Source organism: Notechis scutatus, chromosome 2, assembly GCF_049901735.1.
Source record: "Notechis scutatus isolate UNSWTSFEM ecotype Mainland chromosome 2, rNotScu1.2, whole genome shotgun sequence".
Lineage (NCBI taxonomy): Eukaryota > Metazoa > Chordata > Lepidosauria > Squamata > Elapidae > Notechis > Notechis scutatus.
The window spans coordinates 154999181-155024059 of NC_142010.1; the positions used below are offsets into that span (position 1 = coordinate 154999181).

The 24879-nt window shown below is 40.8% G+C and overlaps 1 protein-coding gene across 1 annotated transcript in view; it reads left to right on the plus strand.

Annotated features, from left to right (window-relative positions):
• The first annotated feature begins 4242 nt into the window (after window positions 1–4242).
• ICAM5 (intercellular adhesion molecule 5) overlaps window positions 4243–24879 on the plus strand; it is a 28791-nt gene continuing 8154 nt past the window's right edge. The window contains exons 1-9 of the mRNA XM_087956917.1: window positions 4243–4341; window positions 8949–9221; window positions 11698–12015; window positions 15466–15744; window positions 17538–17816; window positions 21585–21830; window positions 22447–22689; window positions 23222–23464; window positions 24133–24372. Of these exons, the coding sequence (XP_087813043.1) occupies window positions 4275–4341; window positions 8949–9221; window positions 11698–12015; window positions 15466–15744; window positions 17538–17816; window positions 21585–21830; window positions 22447–22689; window positions 23222–23464; window positions 24133–24372 (2188 nt within the window). The 5' untranslated portion in view covers window positions 4243–4274. The remainder of the gene's footprint in view (window positions 4342–8948; window positions 9222–11697; window positions 12016–15465; window positions 15745–17537; window positions 17817–21584; window positions 21831–22446; window positions 22690–23221; window positions 23465–24132; window positions 24373–24879) is intronic.

The following is a 24879-nucleotide window of genomic DNA, read 5'->3' on the forward strand; positions in this document are numbered from 1 at the left end:
CAGCAAGTCCTCTTCCAGGACAATCCCACACATGCTCATACTGAAGAAAGAGTTCTGGGAGTCAGTGAAACATGGCTGTGAAACAGGGGTGCATGAATTGGACCCAATTACATTAAGATGAATTCAGAAATGTGTTCCAATTGTTGCAAATGCCAGGTTTCCAGTCCTGATCTGGAGATTAAAAACATAAGGAAAACAAACATACACCCTCAGTGGAAAAAAAGAAAGAAAGAAAGAAAGAAAGAAAGAAAGAAAGAAAGAAAGAAAGAAAGAAAGAAAGAAAGAAAGAAAGAAAGAAAGAAAGAAAGAAAGAAAGAAAGAAAGAAAGAAAGAAAGAAAGAAAGAAAGAAAGAAAGAAAGAAAGAAAGAAGAAAGAAAGAAAGATTGCAACAGGTAGAACAGCAACCTGTTCTGTTGGGAGTGAGGATGGGGTTGACCAGGGATTGAGGATCCCATGACTAAATGTTGGCCTTTGCAAAATATGAAAAGAACACCAGCAAAAGCAAAGTAACAAAAACATGAATACTGCTTTTATATAAAGCCAGCCTCTTTGGCCTTAAGGAGTTATGTCAAAATACCCTGAGTGTATGGACTGACTAGGCTTTCAATGCCAGTGAAGTCTACAAAGCTGTACTTGCTGCATAGTCCAAAACTGGTTTGATATAGACCCATCTGGAGCCAGCCACAGCATGCTTCACCCACCCACAGATCCCCAGCTATTATTATAACTGGCTCCCCCACCTCTCCTGCCTGCAAGGCAGTTGCCTGGAGCTCTCCTTGAAGTGGTTTTTCCCTAACCAGAACATGTGTTGGCTTGTTCACTCAGGAGAAAATCTTGGGGGGGGGGGGCAGCTTCATACAACAAGCAAGACCAAAGATGTTAAGGAATTGGGACAATCTAGCCGAGGCAGCTAGTTGCTTTCTTTAGAGGGTCTTTAGTAGCTGCCCACTGCAAGAGATTTACTGTCCCCAGACAACTCCAATCTGATTTTGAAACATTTTTCCTCTGAAACGGCTTGCCAAGGAATCCACTCCAGGAGTTGGCAAAGCATCTCATCCCATCTTCTGAAGCAAGCTCCATCTCAAACAGTGAAGTCCAATATGTCCCCTTGCCTTCACACCTAAAGAGGGGGATGAACCATATGCTGTGGAAATTATGTCAACACCTCCCCCCTCCTTTTTTGCTGTTGGCGGAGGAAAAGTTCCTTTTCCTGGTATTTACAGTATTCCTCTAGCCCACTCACTTAGCACACCTACCTGCATTCTTATTTTGATCAAAATGAACTCAGCAATTGCACTGCTGAGTTTAAATATCACTATGAGCTTTAGAAATATGGCCCAGGAACAATGGGAAATATGTGGATGAAAGGTTTAAAATTTACACTAAACTATAATTTAAAAGATTTTTTTTTATAAAATGATGTATCATTGGTACTTAACACCAGATAGGTTATCTAGAATATATAAAGATGTGGGAAGCCCCACCCAATATTTTGAGGAATATTAAAAAGGCAGGATATTATATTTCCCCAAAGGAGAAATGGAGAAACATGCTCTTAAACCAGCCCCAGTTTCCCTGCCCCCCAAGCAGAAACTGAGGAGGCCAGCTTTTAGAAATGCAGATTTGGTAATCCATTCAAGACAGGATATTTTTAAATTCCTTGGCAGAATGGTAGGATTGGAAAGCAACCCCTCACCCAAGATCCAACACAGGACGAAAGCCATTAGCCACAATAGGAATTGCCCAACACCCTTTCAGAACACAAGCCCCTTCATTGCACCACCCCCAGAACAGTCCAAACTTCAAAGTCACAGAAACCTGGGAGCTCAGATAAACAATAAGCCAGAGGTTGACCAGATTAGCTTAGATAAGCACCTAGGATTTGCATTTCCTCTTTTGCCTATAGAGCCAGCTATGACCCCTTCATAACCCCTACATAACCTCATAGGAATCTGACAACAGCCAATAGAATATTAGAGGACATGTTCTTTCGCAGAAACAGGAAGCTCAAATACAAAGCCCAAAGAAGGCATAAAAACCCAGTGACTCTCAACTCCATTTTGTCAGCTACCCAGAATCACATGTAGTTCTGCTTTATCAATAAACCTTTCTTTCCAATCAGTCTTCATGTTTTCAGTGTCTTTCTCTGAGCTTGGAACTGAAACAGATATGGATATTTCTTTCAACAAAGGTATTTCAAATGAATGTTGGAAGTGTAAAACCAAAGAAGAAATTTCTTATCATTTATGATTGACATGTGATAAAGCAAAGAAATTTTGGAGTAAGATTCATATTATAATACAGAAAACTCTTAAAACGAAAATAAAAATGAAACCAGAAACTTTTCTTTTGGGTTTAATGAAAAAAGAAAAATGGCCCAGAATCTGTGGGTAGATCTTCCCTATTTTAGAGCAATAAAACACCCATAAGGAAAACCAGTTACCAGTCCTGCTTTAAAAGGCAGAAATAAATACTTAGAATCATATAAACACGTATTTACATCTTTGAATCAGGATATGCCAAAGAAAATGGAGTCTAAAAAGGCACAAATTTGTGGTAAGAAAATGGAGTATATATTAAAAAGAAAAGCAATAGCCTAGAAGTTATGATGAATTTCTTTAAAGCTGGCAAAGAAGTTGAAGAAATTACCATCTACCCCAATGGGCCCCTGAATGCCCCTGACAGTGAAGCCAATATTGTCAGAGGTCTTTGTCATTGCTTGTCATTAAAACCAAAAGAATGAGCCACAGTGGTGCGGTGGTTAGAGTGCAGTACTGCAGGCTAATTCTGCTGACTGCCAACTGCCTGCAATTTGGCAGTTCAAATCTCACCAGGCTCAAGATTGACTCAGCCTTCCATCCTTCCGAGGTGGATAAAATGAGGATCCAAATTGTTGTGGGCTATATGCTGTCTCTGTAAAAACCTCTTAGAGAGCACCGTAAAGCACTGTAAAGCAGTATATAAGTCTAAGTGTTTTGCTATTGTCTCTGTAATGACTCTGTGAGACCAGCATCAACACAAGGAATTGCTATACTCACTTCTTATCTCCCTTCTGCTCTTATTCATTTCCCCTACAGATTAAATGTTATTTAACAGATTAACAGAGTTGGAAGGGACCTTGTAGGTCATCTAGTCCAACCCAAGCAGGAAACTCTACACCATTTCTGACAGATGGCAGCCCAGTCTCTTCTTGAAAGCTTCCTGTGATGAAGCTGTTCCATTGGTTGGTAATGTAGATGGTAATAAACTGTTCGGGTCAAGCATGTACCCATTCAGGTTAAATCCTGCTGTCAAATGGACTTTTGTATTGATGTGATAATGCTACAGATGTACAGCTGTTGAGAATATTTGGAAGTGCCCACAGAACAGGTCAGCAGCAAATTTACTTTTGAAAAGTAAAGCGTGATCAGATATGATTAAAGGGGATAGGAGGCCACCTAAAATCTTAAGACTGCAAGTTAGATCAAGAAGTAAAACTGAAGAAGGCAAGAGTCAACTACTTCTGTGTAGTTTTCAAGAAAACTATAGGAAAGTGTTCGTGTGGTCACCTGAAATTGAGTTCAATTTGATTATAGACTACACATTTTCATTAGAAAGCACCAATTAATTCATGCTGAATTTGATAGCATATAATAAATGTAAAAGATCGGGCTCTGCCGCAAGGAAATCACAGTCCTGATAACTAGCATCAAAGGGGTAGAGGTGCTGGAAGGTTGGTCAGAGCCCTTCCATTTGAAGTTAATAGTCACCCACTCTGGAACTAGAATACATTTCTGAAACCAGTGACTTGATTCCAGAACAATAAGGCAATATAGCTCATGTCTAAAAGGCTGCTAAAATGGAAGCAGGTTTAATGTTGCATGCTCAAGAGAACTCCATTTGGGCTATGCCAAGCACAGACCCATCAAAGCAACCTTTCAATTTGCCCCTCAAGACAACAAGGCTTGGCAAGGATTCTGCTCGGAAGCATCCCACAAATGGAAAAGGATGCAGGAATGGCTGGACCATTCTGCTGATTCTACAGGGGCGAGAGTTTTCCTTCTGAGTAGTAGGAGGTGGGAATTAAAATGCACAGCTTGTGCCCCTGAAAACAGTTGGTCTCCTGCTGCCGCCGAGCTTTTTAGCCACCTCTGCATCTTCCTGTTCCTTAGATACCAAGTTGCCAACGCTAAACCAATCAAGATCCCTCTTTCTCCTCCCCTCCGCTTGCCAGCTATTCTTTCTCTGGTTTTGCCTCCTCTCTTACTCTCTCTAGCTCAGCTTGCTTTCGGCCATGAAGCTCCAGTGGCTCTGGCATTTCCTTCCCTGCTGCTTCCTGCTTCCAATGCTGCTGCCCATGGGTAAGTGACCAGCAGTCCACCCTTCTCTCCCACCCCCGACCCCGAGATGCTCTCCACTGCCTTCTCATTGCCGGCTGACAAAAGCGAAGGGAAAGGCTTTATGTTTCCTTGTCACAAATGGGATCGGATGCAGCTGAGTGGGTTTGCCTAAGATGTGTGTAGAAACTGCCCCCCCCCCTAAAAAAAAAGAGGGTTTCCATTTGTCTCTCTTTATGACTCTCCTCCTCTCCCCTGGGCTATATAGAAATCTCTGCTTAGATCTTCGCTGCTTTCTGCACATGCTGTTTTTGCATGAAAATCTCTTACCAGCTCCCAGTTCTCCATTCTGCACTCCAATTCATTCACTTGTGGTTAAGAAGGAGAATAAGACTTGCTTTTTGGATGATGATGATGATGATGATGATGATGACTATTATTATTATTATTATTATTATTATTATTATTATTATTATTATTATTATTATTATTATTATTATTATTATTATTATTATTATCTATTGTACAGAAAAATGACAGTATACACAGCAGACGAGATAGGTTTTGTATCACAAATCACTAGTCGAACACTTCCCAAGTGTTTAGGACTGCGTGATGTATCGGCGGATTATGCGAGCAGATCCCAGTAAGGTGGCCTTCTGCAGCTGACCAATGGTGATTTTGTCAGCACCAATTGTTTTTAAGTGCTTGCCTAGTTCTTTAGGCACAGCACCCAGTGTGTATATTATTATTAGTAGTATTATTAGTATTAATATTAATATTATTATTATTATTATTATTATTATTATTATTATTATTATTATTATTATTATTATTATTATTATTATTATTATTATTATTATTATTCCTGTTGCAGCCATGAGGAAATAGTGTGTGCTTTATTAAAAGAGAACGGATGGTTTGAGGTTTGGATTGGGTTGGGATATCTTTCACTTTGGATTCTTTTCCAGACTCTCTCTCTCTCTGCTCAGAATGTGGGTTAAAACTAGGATAGGGGGGGGGGGGTGCTGTTGAAATCATTCTCTACAGCCCTGAGAATAGAGGTCCTCTAGCTCAACCTGACATAATTTCCAAACCAAGAGCTTGAGATCATATGGATTATTAAGTCTTTCTTGCTCATCTGGCAGAGGAAGTGGAGCTGACTGTGATCCTTCAGGATCCCAGCCTACACACATGGTTGATTGAGGCCATCAGATCTAACCCCATGCTCAGTGCAGAGTGCAAAACCTAGCATCTCCAACATGTGCTTAGGCATGCAGCTGGAGCCCATCCTTTCTATTACCATTAGAAAGATTTTCCTAATGTTCCAGTCAATATCATTACCTTATTCTGATCTCTTACCTGTTGAGATGTTTGGAAATAAACTTCTCAATCTCCTTTGTTTTTCATTTACACAAATAAGTAAACCTAGGTTCAAAGTACCGAAAGCTTGTCATTCAAGCTGGAGAAAAATTGGAAATTCATGCAAAAATATTGAGCAAACAAAAGCCCAGTTTTTCTCTGAACAACTGAAATGCATGCCCATTTATACTGGAACTCTCAGAGCTGATGTCCACACAACTTAAAGTTGCCAAGTGTGAAAAACACTTCTCTAATTGTTATCTGCTTCTAAAAATATAGCTGAAATATTTCTTTTTTCAGTCTCCCATTGCCTCAATTTGCTTTCTGATCATACCACTCCCCAGCATCAAAATAATGTAAGCATCTTGGGGCAGGAAACCATCTTTTTGCTTTCATTTTTCATCCTTGCCCATCCTTTTCTGGCTGGTCAAAATTCTTCCACCACTCTCTTTGATCTTCTTCAAAGGTGAACTGGTTGATTGAGTAATAACAGTTCCCACTCCCCCCTCCACTCCGCCTCTCCCCTCCCTTCCCCAAGTGTCTTGAGTTTTAATGTTTGATTTTAACTTTTTATGTTTTAGCTTAGATGTAACTGTAAGCTGTTCAGAGGTACACTATGTAAGATGGGCAGCAAATAAATAAATAAATAAACAAACAAACAAATAAATAAATGGTCTCTAAATTCCTTGTGTGTCCAACCACACTTGGTTCTATTCTATTCTATTCTATTCTATTCTATTCTATTCTATTCTATTCTATTCTATTCTATTCTATTCTAATCTACACGATGGAGTTTGGACCAGAGAAATGCTGAGGGCCCTTCCAATATTATTAATCTATTTCAGAGGGCTGAAAAGTTGTCCCTTAGAAAATATGCTCTTTGTGTAATTACAAAAAAGAATCTGATCATCGTGCTTCACCCGTAGATTCTTTGATTTCCCCTCCACCAAATCCCAAAAAATGTTCTTTCCAACCCAAGGGAATCTTAGAAAAGAAATATGGAAAAAGGATTCAGGACTAAAACTTCCCGCTAGTCTGTCTGTCAGCAAGATAACTCTCGCCCAGAACTTTCCAAGGAAGAAGAAGAAGCCAACAAAGAAAGCTGGCACTTGAAAAATGGGCTTTGGGAAAATTGCAGAATAAAATGCCCTCCATGGGGGCAATTGGACAATTGAAGAGTGGCTCAGAATATTGCTGATTCCTCTATTCTAAGTCCTGTTTTCTCCTTCTTGATCTTGTGTTCTTAAACTATTATTATGGAATTGAAAAAAGGCCCAGAAACACACTTTACATATTTCCTTGTTTTTCCTTAGCTTATTTATTTGCTAGAGTTATTATATCCACCCGTTTATTCTGGACCAAAAGGCATTAAATTATGTTACTGTAATTATTCCTTGTCCAGCTGTATAGAAAGCTGTGAAATCACTCCAAACCATGGTTGATTTAATAACCATGCAGTTGTGTTCTGGGTTCATAGATAATAATAAATGATAGGTCACTTTGGATAATAAGATGGGAGGTATATAAATTTAATAAATAAATAAAATGACTCAGATTTTCCAAAGCACAAACATTAGATTCAGACATTGTGCTATAATGTAATTCGTTTGGGTGTGATTTAGTGGTTATGTAAATCCAGGCATTATGTGTGAAATTAGCCAATTGTGTTTTCATTCCCAGACAACCTTGATAATGCAAACCATGGCTGTGCAAGATATATAAATACACAGTGACCTGGTTCACATTCAACATCAAGCATTATTAAGCAAGTGTTAATATTATATAGTCACCAGTTTCTCAGATCATGCTAGCCCAAACCAAAATACAGTAGAATGTTGGTTTAACTAGCTTGTCTATGTGAATGGCACCTCAGATTTAAAGCAAAACCAACATCTTTCCACCAGCCCAGAATGCCAGGGCCTGAGGCTAGCACAATTAAAACACCAAGCATATATGTGTTCCCAAACTACCTATTGCCTAAAGCAGGGGTGTCAAACTCGCGTCATCATGGCGTCATCACGTGATGTATTGGGACTTTTTCCCCCTCTGCTAAACCAGGCGTGGGAGTAGCCAGTGCGTGACACATCCGGGTCATGGGCCTAACAGATTTGCCAGGATGATACTCATTGGAAGACAATGGTTGGCAATTCCTTGATGCAGAGAGAGACATATGAATATAGAAGCATTTCCCCTTGATTGTCCTTCTTCACTACCTCTACTGACCTTTGCATGCAGCCAGCTCCTGCTTCATCCAATTTCATCTGCTAGATTATGCAAAATGCAAAAACAAACTAGTTTTCTTATTAAAACTAAGCACAAAACACCTTTGAAGATACATCACTTAGTATTATACAACTCATTTAGCAACGTGCTTTGAGAAAGTGAACCATCTTTTGTGCAGCCCTGCATTTTGAAACGGGGTAGAAAGTCCTTAAACCTTCTCCAGGAAGTTCCTTTTAAATGATATTATGGTCCCCACATTGTAGATAGTGTGACTGAAGCTAGTGCTTATTTGGATGGTAAAAAGCACAACTATGTTTTGGATAATGCTAATTCTCAGCATGCACCCATACACTCACTAGATGATCTTAAGGAGACTGCCACCTTCAGATACTAGAACCTGTATTCAACTCTCTATGGATCCTGGACAACCCAGAGAGCTGCCTCTGCATTCAAGCCTCCACAAGCATACATCTCAGGTGAATGTGTGCCAACACAGAGAGCTGAGAATAGGATTATAGGCATGGACCGTTCTCTGCCCAGTTTCAAATTCTTAAGCATTCAGATGAATACCTGAAGACAAGTGGGAATGCAAAACCAGCATTTCATAGAGTAGGTTAAGTAAAGTCATTCTTCTAAAAGCTAGTCTTTCTTACAAAGAAAAGTTTGGCTGAGTGAAAAGCATTATGTTTTTGTGTACTGACGAACTCCATCTAATAGGTACATTTTTCTTTAAATGCAAGTGGTTTTCTTGAAACAGTTCCATCTGTGTTTCCTGTAATTCCATTTGTGATCCCTGGGTTCCTTTTTTCATGTGTATAAACTGCAGCTACAAGAATGGCACTCTCATATTTCTTTAATTATTTCAGTGTGATGAGCACAGTCTATTGCTAAAATGCCTTGAGATTAATGTGAGGGAAAGGGAGGGAATGGACTGAAATTTCTGCTTAAGCCTGTAAGATACTCCCTATCTCTGAATCTAGAAACCTACAAGTCTCTATGTGATCTTTTGGGCCAACTAGTTGGTAAGTCTGAATACCCTATTACAGGAGCGGAACAGCACGTGTTTGATGTGGCCATTTGGCCAGAAAACCCTGTGGTGGAGCATGGAGGTTCTCTCTGGCTGAACTGCAGTACCAGCTGCCAGGAGGCAGATGCCAGGGGAGGCTTGGAGACATCGCTGATGAAGGAGAAGATATACAATGGGAGTCATTGGGCAGTTTTCCAGCTTGTGAACATCACAGAGTGGGCGTCTGTGACTGAATGCTCCTTCAGCTGTTATGGAGAACATAAATCTGTTCAGGCAAACATCATGGTCTATCGTAAGTGGTGATGATGCAAAGATCTATTTGTTGTTTATATCTGTAAAAAACTGCCTTAAGCAGCTTTTTGTCTAGGTTGGGCCCCCAAACTTGGCAACTTTAAGACTTGTGGACTTCAACTCCCAGAATTCTCCAGCCAGCTGGCTGGGGAATTCTGGGAGTTGAAGTCCACAAGTCTTAAAGTTGTCAAGTTTGGAGACCTCTAGTTTTGGTAATTACTTAATCTAGACCAGCCTGGCCTGAGAGTCTGAAAAATATATATGAACAAAGTCAGAATGTGACTCAGGACACTTCTGAATATTATGATGCTAATTAGAATGGACCAAGGGACCAAAGCCTAATGAGACTTTCCAGATTCAACAACAAGCATTATTGTTATCATTTGGTTGGTTGCACAATCAGCCAGATGTTTAGACTGGATCTGGCATTTTTGCCCACCTATCTAGTCCTTCCCAAGCACCAGGCATAGGCAGATGTTGCTTTTTAATCATGTGAAAGGGACTGTCTTAGGATGTAAGCTGTTCCAAGTCAAGCGATCTTTTGCAATTGACTAATGGTAATCTTATTATTTTTTCTTCACAATAAGAACATAATTGCCCCATTTTCCCTTTTCCCTTATTCCCCTATGAGCCCATTGAAGAAATGAAGATGCTGAATAGAACTCCAGTTCTCTTTATAGCTAAGTCCAGAGTTGTTTTTTTTAAAGTTAATAGAAATGGCAGGGAAAGGAAGCAAGTGTAGGAAGGGGGAAGAAAAATGGGGAAGAAAACTGGAAGGTTTGAATCACTGAAAAGGAGGCAATCTGCAATTCATATCCAAATAGATATTGTTCTTTTGAGTATCACCGATGATGCTCTTCTCCAAAGCATGTTGCTTTACAGGTGTCTCCAGATTGCAACCAATTAACTTGTTGGGGTTGACTGTAAGAGCTTTTGATAAGGCACAACTACTGATCGAATGTTCTCAGAATAAAATGATAGCATTTGGGTCGCCTTCAGTGACTGAGACATGCACCCTTGCAGAAGTAGGTTATCACATCCTGGATGGCCAAGAAGCTACTGCAGACCCATGGGAATCATATGAACATTACATTATTTTGAAAGTATTTAAAGACGTGACCTAGAAAGACAATTTCCAGGTTTTTATCATTCAGATCCCTAAGGAAACAAAGTCTGGTGAGATAAAAATGAGTGTTGGGATAAGGTACGAAATTAAAGTTGTATCTAACAGGTTAAGGGCAGAATCTAGCAATGCTTGGTGCTTGGAGGGTAATGGCACAAAATCATAAACGGAAAATAATAGCAATAGCACTTAGACTTATATACCATCTGTAGTGCTTTACAGCACTCTCTGAGCAGTTTATAGAGTCCGCATATTGCCTCCAATCGTCATTTTACTGACCTCATAAGGATGGAAAGCTGAGTCAACCTTGAGCTGGTCAAGATCAAACTCCTGGCTGTGGGCAGAGTTTGTCTGTAATACTGTGTTCTAGCTACTCCACCCACCAATAACTCAGCAATCTTGGGTTTTCTTCTTCCCCATCACACTGTACCTCTAAAATTATAGTCAAACCTTGAGATGGTCACCTGAGCAGGGAAACCTTGAAAAATGGGTTTCTGAAGGTGTGTTGCATGCAGTGGGAATGTGTGGTCCACAGGGCTGAAGGACTTCAGTGTCTAAATATTTAACATACTGTAGATAAGGGTTTTACTTTTGCCTGCCTTTCTGAGAGCTACTTCTTGCTTTACTACCCTGTTTCTCCAACAATACGGCCTCCCCCAATAGGAAGTCCCAGCATGTTTTATAGGCATGAAATGAAATTAAGCCCCTCCCCCCAAATTAAGGCCTATATTAAAACATGCGAAACGGGGAAATGGCGGGGGGCTTGCTATTAGGAAGCACTTTTGTTGCACACCCGGATATGGTGCTGCCTGCGTTGACCCCGATACAAAGTGCCCCACCAACGCCGAGGTCAACATCCAAGCTGTCGCCGCCCACCTGCCCGAAGATGCAAGGGGGGGAGAATTAAGTCACCCCCGAAAAGACGGCCTAGCCATTTTTTCAGGGCTCAAAAAAAAATAAGACCCGGCCTTATTATATGAGAAACACGGTATAGACCAAACCATAGGTGATTGGTGTGGGTTGCAGGATTCCCATAAATGCTCAGCGCTACTGCTTTAAATCTGTTTTGTCTATGAGATATATCTCAATGAGAATTTGGAGAGGAGACATCTCCAATGGTCTAGATCAGCAGGGCAGACAATCTACGTCATTCCAAAGATTGTTGGATTGTGGTTGCCCTTCTGCTGCATGATTAAATATGCTGGCTAGGATTCATGGTTGTTCAATATCATTTGGAGGATCACACACTGTCTATGCCTGATCGAAATGGTTTGACTGTTCCTGTGGGATTTCTTCAGCAGCTGCCACCTTCATATGACATCCTTTCCCAGTAGGCTTCCATGTATCATTGCAGAAATTCCAGAACATGTAGAGCTGGACCCAGTGCCAATCATGGAGACGGGCAAAGTGTATAATCTGACATGCCGAGTTGCCAGTGCTGCTCCTGTCCAGCTCCTCACTGTGACAGTGTATAAAGGAACGGAAAAGCTCCACGTAGAGACCTTTGAGAATCACAGTGCTCCTGGGGCAAGTGACATCCTAGTGACCTTCCCCATCACTGCTCAGCAGGACAATCACATGGAGGAAGTCACCTGCCACATTGCCCTGGACCTGAGGCCTCGAGGGCAGCTCCTTGAAAAGAAGTCATTCAGTGAAGTCCTAAAAGTCTTTGGTAAGTTGCAAGTTCCTTATTGTACATTCTTTATCTTCTCCAGAATGAAGCTTCCTCCCCCCCAATAAAAGTGGTGGTGAATAGTTATCAAAATAGAAAGAAAAGAAACATTAAAAGCCATCATCCCAATATCTGGGATTCTTGTTTGCTCAAAAAGAGAGGAGTGGGTGCCTGTTTGGATCTTAGAGGAACACTTGTGCTGGGAACTGTGGGGAAACCACTTAGAGTTCTGATCTAAATTGAGAACTGAATCTGGAATCAGCAGGCAAAACATGATCCTTCCCATGTTGCAGTTACGTAGGTTTGCATTATGTATTTAATGGCTTTATATATTGGTGGAGAGGACAAATGTGGTGACTCAACCTTATTACATGGGGAAGGGCAAGTGGGCTGCTACTTATTCTGCACAGTGAGCTCTGATGTCTCTGAGTATCTGCCCCCAAATCTTTCCCTAGTAGTCACTACTATTAACAGAAAGTTCAAATAGTGATAGAAAAGGGATTTATCAAAAGGGAGGCGATTGGATCAAACCAAACAGTGCTTGGGAATGTAACTCAGATGCTTTGGGAAACCAGGAACCAGGTTCAAAACTAACCTCTGGAAAATCAAAACTGCTAATGAATAGCAATAGCACTTAGACTTATATACCACTTGACAGTGCTTTGCAGACCTCTCTAAGCAGTTTACAGAATCAGCCTCCAACTAACTGAGTCCTCATTTTACTGACCTTGGAAGGATGGAAGGCTGAGTCAATCTTGACTGGGTTGGGGTTTTTTTTTGAAGATGTTTTGTTTTTCCTTGGATGAGAAGCGAAAAGTCTTCAAAGAAAAACCAGAAAGTCCAGTTGCCTCTTGAAAAAAGAACTTCCGGGGCAATGATGGCCTGGATGACTGAGAATCTCCACAGATAACAACATGAGTAATTATTTTATCAGTGACCTATATTTTTAGCTTCCTTTTTTGTTTTTTTACAATTTAAGGCTTAAAATAGTGGATGTAATGTGACTGTAAAGGCTTAATAGATATTTCCAATATATTTGAATCCAGTGCTCCCGCCATCTCTCCAAATGTTGGGCCTATGAACTCTAATGATATCACTTAGTTATAGTATAACACCAGTCACGCCTCAGGAGTCCTCGAAAACAAATAATACTAAAGAGGAAGAAGAACAAGAAGAGTAAATGCAGCACTTGGCCAGAAAGATTAACCCAACGTGATAAAAGCATGGCTAAAATTTTGTTGTTGTTTAAGGACATAGACTAATGATAAGGAAGCAAAGGCTAGCAGTGGCTGAGTAGGATAACAAAATAAGTGTTGCTTTCCCACCTTCCCTCCTTTGTGCCATGCATAATTTGCCAAAAGAATGAAGGATCACTTCCTGATACAAGAACCAAGGATCTTTTGAAATTGGGCTAAGCAAATGACTGATGCATATGGCAACAGCCAGACTTCAATTTGTCCCAATGGAAAAAAGGACTCTTAATGCAATAATGTTATAAACAAAATATTTTCTGATGTTGAAATAGAAAAAGAAGTTGGGCCACTTAAGAATTCCTGTATTTTTATTGATTTCTCAGATAATTTAAACCATTATGATTAATTGCAATATATTTAATTTGATAAGATATTGAAGCTATTTGATAAGCTAGTAGATTTTCATTCATAGGACAAAGAATTGCTGAAGGTTTTTTTCTCCTTTTTCCATCCCAGTTCCTAGTTCTGTGCTCAGGAAAGGCATTATACTGCTAGTGAGGATGCCAGAAACATGGAATTATTATAATCCTGTTAGTGGGAATATATGAATAACTGTATGTCAAAGACATTGCCCTTTATTTTTCCTGAGCTGGCTGCTTTAATGAAGTTACGATGGCTGTGACTCACAACTCCATCCTGGTGCCCGAAGAATAAACTGCCCTTAATTTTACCTGCAGCAGAGTGCATGGGCATTGGAAAGAAAAGATGCAGGCAGATTTCTTCACCCATTCAATTATTGTCACATAAACATGTGTACCTGGATACCTGAAAATCAGCTGACAGTACTGTATGCCATTTTTTCTTTATTCTAAAAGGTTGAAGATATGTTTTAGAAATAATTATGCCCCATTTGCTAACATGAAAACCATCAATGGCTAAGAACAGTGAAGGCCCCCCAAAAGATCAAAACAACTAGTGAGCACATTATGTCAGTGAAAAAAACAATAATTGGAGATTGTGTGAACCTGTGAAATTTTAAAAGCGTCCCATGGATGCTTTCACAAGACGCTTTCACACTTATCAACAGTGTGTCCGCTGATATCCCATCCAACCTCCTCTGGGATCACTACCATCCCCCCCCCGCCAATTTACATATGTCAGCTTGTTAAGCAAGGAGGAGCATTTGCAAACAAAACCTTGGTTTGCCCACATACCATTCCCACCCCCATTTTCATTCTGTTTCCTAAGATGGGGATATGCTTCAAAAGCGGTGTTGAAGGCTAACACTTTTTTAACCACAAAACAACTTCTCATTTCATTTGGTTAGAAGAATTAGAAGTAGAATTAGAAGAATCCTTGAGAGGGGAGCAGTTGGGGCAGGAAATCTGGAGAGAACCAAGAGAAATGTCATCACATTGATGTTCAGCAGCACAACACTGCTTAATTATGTGGTATCCTCTAAATCCATTCCTATGCTGCTCTGGCACTAGTAGGTGTACCTCGTTATAAGGGTCTGGGAGTCCTTAGCCTCTGTCAAGTCTATCAAGTACTCAGTTATCTCAGTATTCCCATCCAGCAGTAACTCAAAATATACGTTCAGGTGGAAACGTTCAAGTCTTGCAATAAGCATAGTGTTGTCATGTCAACAGAGGTGGGCTGCACTTATGTTAACAACCAGTTCGCTGGTTGTGAGTGCACGCATGCGCTTCGCTCACACACGCCCCCTTGGGGCTGAAACGCAGCTTCAAACATGCAGCTAATCTACCCAGGTAGCTCCAGTGAGTACAGCAGGGGGGGGCGTGGAACTCAGCTGGACAGCATGGGCAGGGGGGGGGGGAACAAGCCAGAAAGTTAGTTATATATGGAAAGGATACCGCAGGGGCAGGTGGGCAGGCCCAGACAGTTATCATAGTTACCCATTCACTCGAACCGGTCCAGCCAGGCAACAGCCCACCACTGCATGTATACACAATTCCAGAGAACCTCCATGGAGACATATGTTGCTTCCAAAGACTAAAGTGCCCATTCTGGATAAATTAGGCAAATATCATTAATGACAGGAAAAGAAAAATAGAAGTCCCAGGACTTCCTGATTGGTTAGAGAGCAAAAGGACAAACATGTATAGAGAAAAGTAGATTTCTTCGTGGGATTCATGGAACCAACCTGGCTTCTTAAGAGGGTGCTTAACAGAGGTTCTCGTAGATCTGATGGCTTTCCCGGCAGAGAAATAATCAGAAAAATCATTCTTTCTTATAGATTTTTTAGCAGATCCCCAGCTTCACACTTTGCGCTACGTACAAGCTAACTCTAACCTGAGTGTGACCTGCGAGGTTGCTGGAGTCTTCCCAGCTGAAGAGGCCCAATTTGACTTGAAGTTTGCGGAACAGATTCTGAATGCCAGCATCACTCTGTCGGGTAACACTGTGAGAGCTCAAGCTCAGGTGTCTTCCTTGCCAACAGGAAACTATCAGCTAAACTGCACCGTGTCCCTGGGGCCCATAACCAAATCTGCAGTGGAAACCGTGCATATCTACAGTGAGTGGCTGCTCTGATTTCCCACAGAATTCTGGCTTTTTTCCAAAACAAGCTAGCTGGGACCTAGGAGAAAGAATGTCAGTACTAAGCACATTAATCATTGTTGTCATTATTGTGATAGGTTTTGAGATAGAATAAAGAAGCCAGTCCCCTCACTTCATTGTAACGGAGTTTAACCTTATGTTTATATCATTGGGGTCATACATATTGTGAATCCAGTTTTTTGAGCAATGAAGGTGGGGATAAGACAAAGACAGTGGGAAAGTAAAGGGCATCTGTATTCAAAGCAAGTTTCTTAACTATTTCAGATCTCAAGTAGACCTCAAAAGTGCTTTTTCAGGAGGCAATTGGACTTTCTGGTTTTTCTTTGAAGATGTTTCACTTCTCATCCAAGGAGAAACAAAACATCTTCATAGAAAAACCAGAAAGTCAAGTTGCCTCTTGAAAGAGCACCTTTGAGACCACCATAACCTGGATGACTAAGAATCTCCACAGACATCTCAGATAGGCCTGACACCAAAGCTTTTACAAAAACTGTGGAGAGATATTTCAGTTGTTTTCAGACTTTGGGACAAAGGTCTTCCTTTATAGCTGAGTAACACACAGTCTTCTTTTTATTCACATCTCCTGTGTGTTTGTGTTGTCTGCTGACATGCAATCATCACTAAGAAGTCAGAATGACAGTGCACTATACTTTCTATTAAAGGATGGGGGAGGATTGCAATAATTTTTGAGGCAGGAGTTCCACCTGCTGCTGAGTGGGATACCAAAGGCCTGATTTCAACAAGTAGGTGGAGAGCTTCAAGAAAAATTAAGCTGAGGCAAATCAATGCCAATTAAATTCAGTGTCATTATAATGATTATTCTCCATGTATTCATTTTCTCCCTTTTGCCTTAGTTTGGGTTCAAATTTTAGAAGGTCTTTGGGAATTTTGAGGGATTGCATAAGATTTCAATTTGTGCATGCCTGCTGTTGAATAAGCTTCCAATGGCAGCAGACCAGGAGACAGAAAGATCTGGATTGCTTTCCTTTTCTCTCATTCGGTGTCCGTTTAAGGTGGGTAATTGGTTCTATCTCATTAGAATCCTTTAGCGAGCACACACTCACGACATCAACAACCATTGACCAAAAACCCTAAGGTTTTGCTTGGGTTCCTAAAGCCATAGTTCTTTCTAGCCCCATAAGAAGGCATTTCTGAAGCAGAGGTCATGGGTCATCTCACAAATGCAGTGAGATGTTTGTGAGATGACATCATGATAAGCTACTCTACAAAGTTCTGAAGAACCTGAGAGAAGGACAGAGCAGGTCATGTTTTCAGCCTTATTTTTTCAGTCATCAGATGATCTTCCAAATCCCATGATCCTTGGACCCATCTGTTTTTTCTCTCCTTCAGCAGGCTGTACAAAAAATAATCTGGTCCCAGAACTATAAATACATAAAACTCTGCCAAAAATGTGCTTCTGGGTATGCCAAAAATGTAACATCATGCTTCCTTCTGTGGTACCTTACGCAATTTCCCTCCAACCTGTGAATTTTCCTGTTATATTGAGCAGCAACTCCCACTACATTTGATCACTGCCTGTACTAGCTGGAGTTGATAGGTGTGGTACTGCAATGCATCTGGTGAACAGCAATTACACATATCTGTTTAAAAGCAATTTCTGAAGACTATTTATCTGTCAAATGGTGCCTAGCATTGGAGGTAATTCCACAGCTGCCATCATCTCCTGAGCTGTTTCAGAAGTAGCATTCTCCCCCCACCCCCTTTTTTTTCTTCTTCTCCAAATTGCAGGTTTTCCACAGCCCTCTTTGGAAATCCACCCCTCTGAGGCCCTTGCCAATAATCTTGTGACAGTTCTATGCAATTCATCAGCACCTGAGCCCCCGAGCTTTTTTCTTCAGATCCAAAATGCTTCTGGGAGAATCTTGGCATCCAGTGATGAATTTCCTTTGCAGCTCAACCTGACAGCTCAGGAGGAAGACAATGGGCAAGAATTTGTATGTGAGGTAGAATTCAAAATTGATGGAATAACCATAACAAAGCACACCTCTGCCACTCTCACTGTCTTCTGTGAGTACAGAATATTCTTCCTGCAACAGCATGTTGTTTGCTAGTTTTCCTTTAAAACTCTTGTTTCATTTATCCCTGCAAATTAGCACATTTGAACCATTTTGCCTCTGCTTGGAATTGCCCAGTAGAATCTAAGAGGCAGAATCTCTTTGATTATATTGCTGGAGATCTCACAATGACCCGTCCAAATTCTTTTCTGTACTGCTGTTGCCACTGAAGTTTCTGGTGCACTCTGGCTACAAAACAGCTCATTATTCTAACCCCCAATAAAAGCAGGCAAGCTTTTTACTATAGGTGGGAACCCAGGAAGCACCAGTAACCTTGTCAGCAATGCTAGGACCCTTCTGTGTTTGTAGTTTGCATTAAAAAGAACAATAAAAATCTAGCAAACTATTGCACTTACACGTTCACTGCTACTTTAGATATAATAACTGTGTTAGCCTAAGATAACAGCCAGCGATGGGGAAAGGAGGCAGACGGATTCATTTGCAATTCAGTGTCTATCGGGAAGGAACAAGGAGGTGTAATTCTATAGTGTTGCTACAGGCACTGCCAACACTGAATTAAAGATGCCTGGAATTTGTGCTGGTGAGAGGGACTAGAGACCTGGATTCAACCTTTGGTCAGGGAGTACAGGGAAGGGAAACAGAGATGGAGACCGCTGAAATCTCTTTTTATTCTGTTACCCGAGGTGAGAACTGGCCCCAAAGATGAGCTGAGGGGTCTTCCATTTCCCATTCAGCACAAAGCCAGAGGAGCTTTGTCCACCCAAGAAGCAGGGGGAGGAGAAAGGCAAGTGGGGAACCCATTTTTTGGGTGCTAGTAAATGGCAGCATGAGACCCTGCCTAAGCCATGGAGATAACAGAGAATGTGCCCCAATCTGCCACTTCTTTCCTCCCCCACCCTGTTCTTTCTGCCTTCCAAACAAGAGCAGGTGGGAGGAAAACCAGACCACCCTTCTCCCTACACCTAACTCTGCCCCTTGACCTAAGTGGCAATCAAAGCAGAAGAGAGGAGGAAGGGAAGAGTACCTACTCATGCTTTCATGCAGGAATGCAACCAGGATTCTCTATTGTGACATAGTGGTCCACTGGATCAATGCACTCCTGATGGCGCACAAATGAAGTTGCATTTTATTGTAAAACCAAAAAGCGCTGCTGTTTTCAGGAGTGCAGAAGCGGCAGCTGTTTGTAAGCAATCTCCTGGTGAAATCCCAGCATGTATCACGTGTCCAGCAGTTCACCAGCAGACTGTTAGACAGACAGTATGCAAAACGGTCTCCTGCATCCTAGACCCTGCAGTAGCTAAGCTGCTCCTCTACACTGCTGAGGAACCATAGTAGGTACCCCTGTAATTAAGTAGACTTTCTTTGAGAGAAAAGAGGTCTTGTTATTGCTGGAGAAACCGGAACCCAAAGATCAACTTCCTATTATTTTCTCCCAATCCTCACCCTCAAGTATTTTTTTGTCCCACCTAGCACTCCTGGTTTGCTACTGCCAACTTTCCAAACCCATGGAGACTAGGGCAATGATAACCAGAGACCCCCCCAGAGAAGGGAGAAGTGGGTCTTTTAAGTCCTGGGAGAACTGGCATCCAGATTTTCCCTCCTTTTCACCATCTTTCATCTTCATCCTCCATGGGTTGGTAGAGAGACGGCTTTAGGGCACAAGGGAAGAGCCCTGGCAGCAGGCGAATGGTCCTAAAAGATCAGGGGCTAAGAATTAGAGAGAGTGTGTGTGTGTGCCCCTTGTCAGAAGATGGCAAAAACTCTGTTACACATAATTGGAGTGGGAACCCTGAGATTGTGGGGCAAAAGATCTTTGAGTCTATATCTAGCTCTTATCTTCTGCCTTGGTGTGTGGTTTGGTAGCCGTCACTACCACCACCTATTTTGCAGGCAGCCCCTCACCTGGAATCCTCCCCCCCACCCTCTGCCCTTAGTATGTGAGAGATATAGCATTCCCACAATCTGCATTACGTACTTATTTCCGGCAATTTTAAAAAGAAAGAAGGGAGAAAAACAATTCTATAGCACAATTCTTCCTTCTGGTTGCACAGCATTGAGGTGCAGCTAAGGAAGTCAGCTAGTTCTTATCTATTCATTTTTAGGAAGGCAGATCAATCTCATAAGACATAAATAAAATAAAACAGTATTTTAAAAAAGATAGGAAAAAATGGAAAATTGAGCACAGTAAGGGTCTCCTCTTAATATGAAGAGCCTGTGCTGTAAAGTTGTATAAAACACCTGTGTAACAGAGAACACTAATACCAAATACACACAGTCAAAATAAAAATTCTAAAGTAGTGTTCTGTCTAGAATTGTCTATATCTATTCCTTAGAGACAAAAAGACTTCCAGATCAAAAGCTTTTTTTTGTTTCGCAGGAACTGCCATTTTCTCATAGATTGCAACTTTCAACCAGAGGCCCAGGAGCAACCTTTCTCAACCTTGCTACGCAGCTCCTGCCTTTGTCTAAAAAAATAAAAGCTTTTCTCTAGCATATTAAGAGGAGACCCTTACTGTGTTTAGATTAACCCTCCTGCGTACATGATCTTTAGCTACAAGCGTTAGTCAGTTCAAATGAATATTGAAACTCAGATGTTGCTGGCTGTCAGTCAGTATGGGAGTGGGGGCTTACCTGCCCAGTTTCCATAGTAACAGTGTCCACCACAACTGCAGATGTATCCTTGCCATATATGTTTAAAATACAACGGAAGATTGATGGGATTCTATTTTTTAAAAAGTGACCTCCCTCCTTGCAAATTATAGAATGATTTCTGGTACTCAGAAATCTCTGTGCAACCCAAAATGCACCTGAGGGCAGGGCAAGAAGCAATGAATGGAAACTAATCAAGGAGAGAACCAAACTAGAGAAATTTCCTGATAGTTAGAACAATTAATCAGTGGAACAACTTGCCTCCAGAAGTCATGAATGCTCCAACACGGGAACTTTTTATGTAGAGATTCGGCAACCATTTTCCTGAATTGGTATAAGGTTTCCTGACTGAGCAGGAGATTGGAGCAAGGGCCCTTCTAACTCTGTTATGTTGTTCTGTTCTATGTTGAGCAAATAATTAAGCTGAAATATGTGGGATAGCCATGAACCTACTCCAAGGTCATAACTCTGAATGTCCCACCACAGAGCAGAACCACTTTGGTACAATGGTTAAATCACTGGGCTAGAAACCAGGAGTTCTGCTTGTGGCATAAGGTCAGCTGGATGACCTTGGGCCAGGCACATTCTCTCAGCCCTAGGAAGGCAAACCACTTCTAAAAAAACCTTGCTAAGAAAACTGCAGGAGCTAGCTAGTCCAGGCAGTTATCAGAAGCCATCATGGATTCAAAAGCTTCAAAAACCAAAAAAAATAATAATAATCACAGGACACACCAAAAAAAAAATCCCCAGTTCATTTTACTTTTGTTGAAAATATTAAATAGCCCTCACTTCCACTGAAAAATCTCCAAGGCAGCTTGCAGAAGATCAATTAATCTAACAGTAAAATATAAGACAAATTTATAATGGCTGCCTGCACATACTCTGAAATCTGATAAAGAACACACCATTTTCTACAGTTTAGCGATAGACAGAACATGCCACTAGCAACATTCCCCTCCCCAGATCTTAAATCAGCCTCACTCCAGGCTTAACTAACAATATGCCCACTGTCATCCCAATATTCTTCTCCAATCTTAAACATCCCCCTTTATTTCTCATCCAAAGAGAGAAGAGCCTCAACCAATGTGTATGTTCCCTCTGCACATTGCAGATGTGCCAGAAATGGATGAGTTGTCTTGTCCCAGCAACCATACATGGGTAGAGAGAACACAACAAACGCTCCACTGCTTGGCTAAGGGGAATCCAAAGCCTTCGGTGGCTTGCTTCAAAGAGGGCATTGCTTATGATGTAGAAGAGAAGAAGAAACAGGTTGACCGGAGCCAGGCTGGCATCTATAACTGCACTGCCACAAATGAGCTCGGCTCCAGCACTAGAACAGTCACCATCCATGTTGAATGTAAGTAATGTTTCTGTATCTATGTGCATGTATGTGTGCTTGCGGGGGGGAAAGTAGCATCTAAGGAGTTGAACTAAGAGAGAAGATCCTGATTCTAGCTTTCTTTTAGGCACTGGATGACTTTGGGCCAGCCACTCTCTCTTAGACCTAGATTGTAAAGTCAAAAAGCATCTAATATGTTTATCAATCTTTCTCCCTTCTCACATTCACATCCATTAAAATTCATTGCAGGGAAATTCACAGCCTGTAAAAGGAAGCACTTCTTTACAAAACTGTATCAGCCAGATATGTCAAGGGCCACAAGTTGCTTTTATAGGGGACTAAGATAAATTCATGAAGAATCACAATGTTTTTGGATATCATATTGACTTCTAGTTTGGTGATCATATGCCACTTACTGAATCACAGGTCTTTTCCACTAGTGATGCAAACAACCATTGAAGAAAGTTTTCATATCATCATCTTCATCATCATCATCTTGTAAGATTCTTGAATGCATCTGTTTGCCTGGACTGGAACACAGAATACTGGACTAGATGGGTTTTGGCCTAATGCCAAAAGGATTGTTCCTATGTTCTTATCCCCAAACACCTTCTCTATCTTCTCTCTGTTGTAGATGGCCCTGAGCTGGAAGAGTCCAAATGCCCAAGTCATCAAACTTGGCTGGAAGGAAACCTGTGGAATCTCAGCTGCCATGCTGATGGTATTCCAATTCCAGAAGTATTCTGCATAAAAGATGGCAACATGTACAATGCTGGAAGGATGCACAATATCACTCGAAGTCATGCTGGTATTTATTACTGCAATGCTACCAGTGTACATGGGTCAGTTACCAAGATGGTTGATGTTACAGTGGAATGTAAGTGCAACTTGTGAATTTGTCAGCCTTTCCAAGTAATGTAATCAGGAAAATATGAACAGATGAGCTAATATTACTTTATTATACCACTTTTATATTCAGAATCTTGCAAGTCTGAAAATACTGATCACCTACCACCTTTTAGCACTACAGAAGTTAATGATGTTCCTTTTTTAGTTTCTTTCTCTGATCGTTTTACAACTGAGGCTATGCTCCCTCTTATCTGATTGTTCCCTAGGCAGTGTCTCTTTCCCTTATCTTCCAGGGTCATTTCCACATACCATTTCACTATTGCATGCAAATTGTGTAAGTTAATACTGAAAACCCAGAGCTCCATGATGTTTTTACCAATGGCTATGTATGCATAATCAACATATGATCATCCATCTTTAAAACAGAAATTGCCAAGACATGGAAAATTCCCCCTCCAATGGAAATAATCAAGCGTCATTGTTTCTACACCGTTTGTATATAGTTGATCTGTATTTTCCTACATTTCATTGGAAAATCAGGATTTTTTTTAATCTTCTAGATGAGCCTAAAATGGATGATTCCAGCTGTCCTCAGAACTGGATTCTGACAGCAGGGGCACCACACGTGTTCACCTGTTTTGCTCGGGGAAACCCAGAACCAACTGTTGAATGCACTAAAGATGGAATGGCTTATACTCTTGGGATTCTCCAGAACGTCACCAGAGAATATGCTGGAAGTTATCTTTGTACAGCCACAAACATCCATGGCACCACCTCTAGAGCTGTGAGCATCCAGGTAGAATGTAAGTGAACATGGATTTCAGCCCAACAGCCAGGGATGGGTAGACTGGCAAGGATTTTTTAAAAAAATCGCTGCCATTTAGAAGTGATCCAAAATCAAGTGGTGCCATTTTGGTGCTCCTTAATTTTTCTTGTACTTTTTCATTTTTAATAATTATCTCTCACTTAGTTTTTAACTCTTGCTGCAAACCCAACCAAAGAGGGGCCCTTATGGATCAGATTAGACTCATGAGCTAGGAGGGTTTCTCATACCTTTCCTATCATCTTCCTCTTTTATTGGTCTTTTTCTCCAGTTGGAAACTTCAACTGATGTAATTTTTCCTCCAAAAGGTATTTTCTCTATTTCAGAACTGCTTCTTAAAGAAATTCTCATTTGTATCACTGTCAGAACTGTCATCCATTTTAAAACATTCTTTGGGGGGACAAGTTGCTGAAAAGGTTCAAGTACAGGCAGTGTTAAATGAGATAGTTTTTTCTTATTTTCCATTCATCCTCAAACCATGATTTGATATGTAAACAGCTTTGCCAAAATCCTACATTTAAGAGAATTAAAAGAGTTGATTTCTTGACAAGTTTTGATCTGAATTTTTAATTTAGCTTTAATACTTTAAAAACCTGTGACCTAACATTTTCAAATTATACTCTTTCCTCTGATACTCTGATATTCCAGATAAGCCAGAAATGGATGAAACTAACTGTCCAAGCAACTGGACGTTGGTGGAAGAGGCATTGCCAACTTTTCTATGTAAAGCTGATGGGTTTCCACCTCCTGAAATTATATGCACCAAAGATAATAGATCATATGATCTCAGCCAAGGGCCAAGAATCCTGGCTAACAATGGAATCTTCTGGTGTAATGCAACCAACCGACATGGCAGTGTAGCGAAGGCAGTCAAGATTACAGTTGAAAGTGAGTGTTGATTATAAATACAGCTGGTTTTATCCATCTCTTACTTTCACCTGACAGGGAGACTTGTTTTTACTTTATTTTTGTTCATACTAGGATCCCCTAGTCATACCACTAAATGTTAAGAGCCATTTATCTAAGTAACATATGTATCTTAGGAAACCCAGGCTTTCCTCATTCTTTGGTACAAGAGGAATACTACACCAGGTTGTAGAGTGGTTTTAAACATGTCTTTTTGATCAGCTGAATCTAACTCTGTCTGTACTTAATATATTTGATTCTAAAATAAGGATTAAATTATTTACTTTCTGTCATATTTTTGTCCCTATGGATATGGCATTTAATGTCCATGAAGTATTAAAAATCCATAGTTCAGGCCTACATTTTCAAGGTTCTTGCAAACTAAAGTGAAGAGAATTTGCCGGCAGCTTTAATTTACTGTATTTGTTTTTAATGTGAGACATCTTGTGAAATGGAATACGTTAGTAACAGAGTTATAGTCCTCTAGTT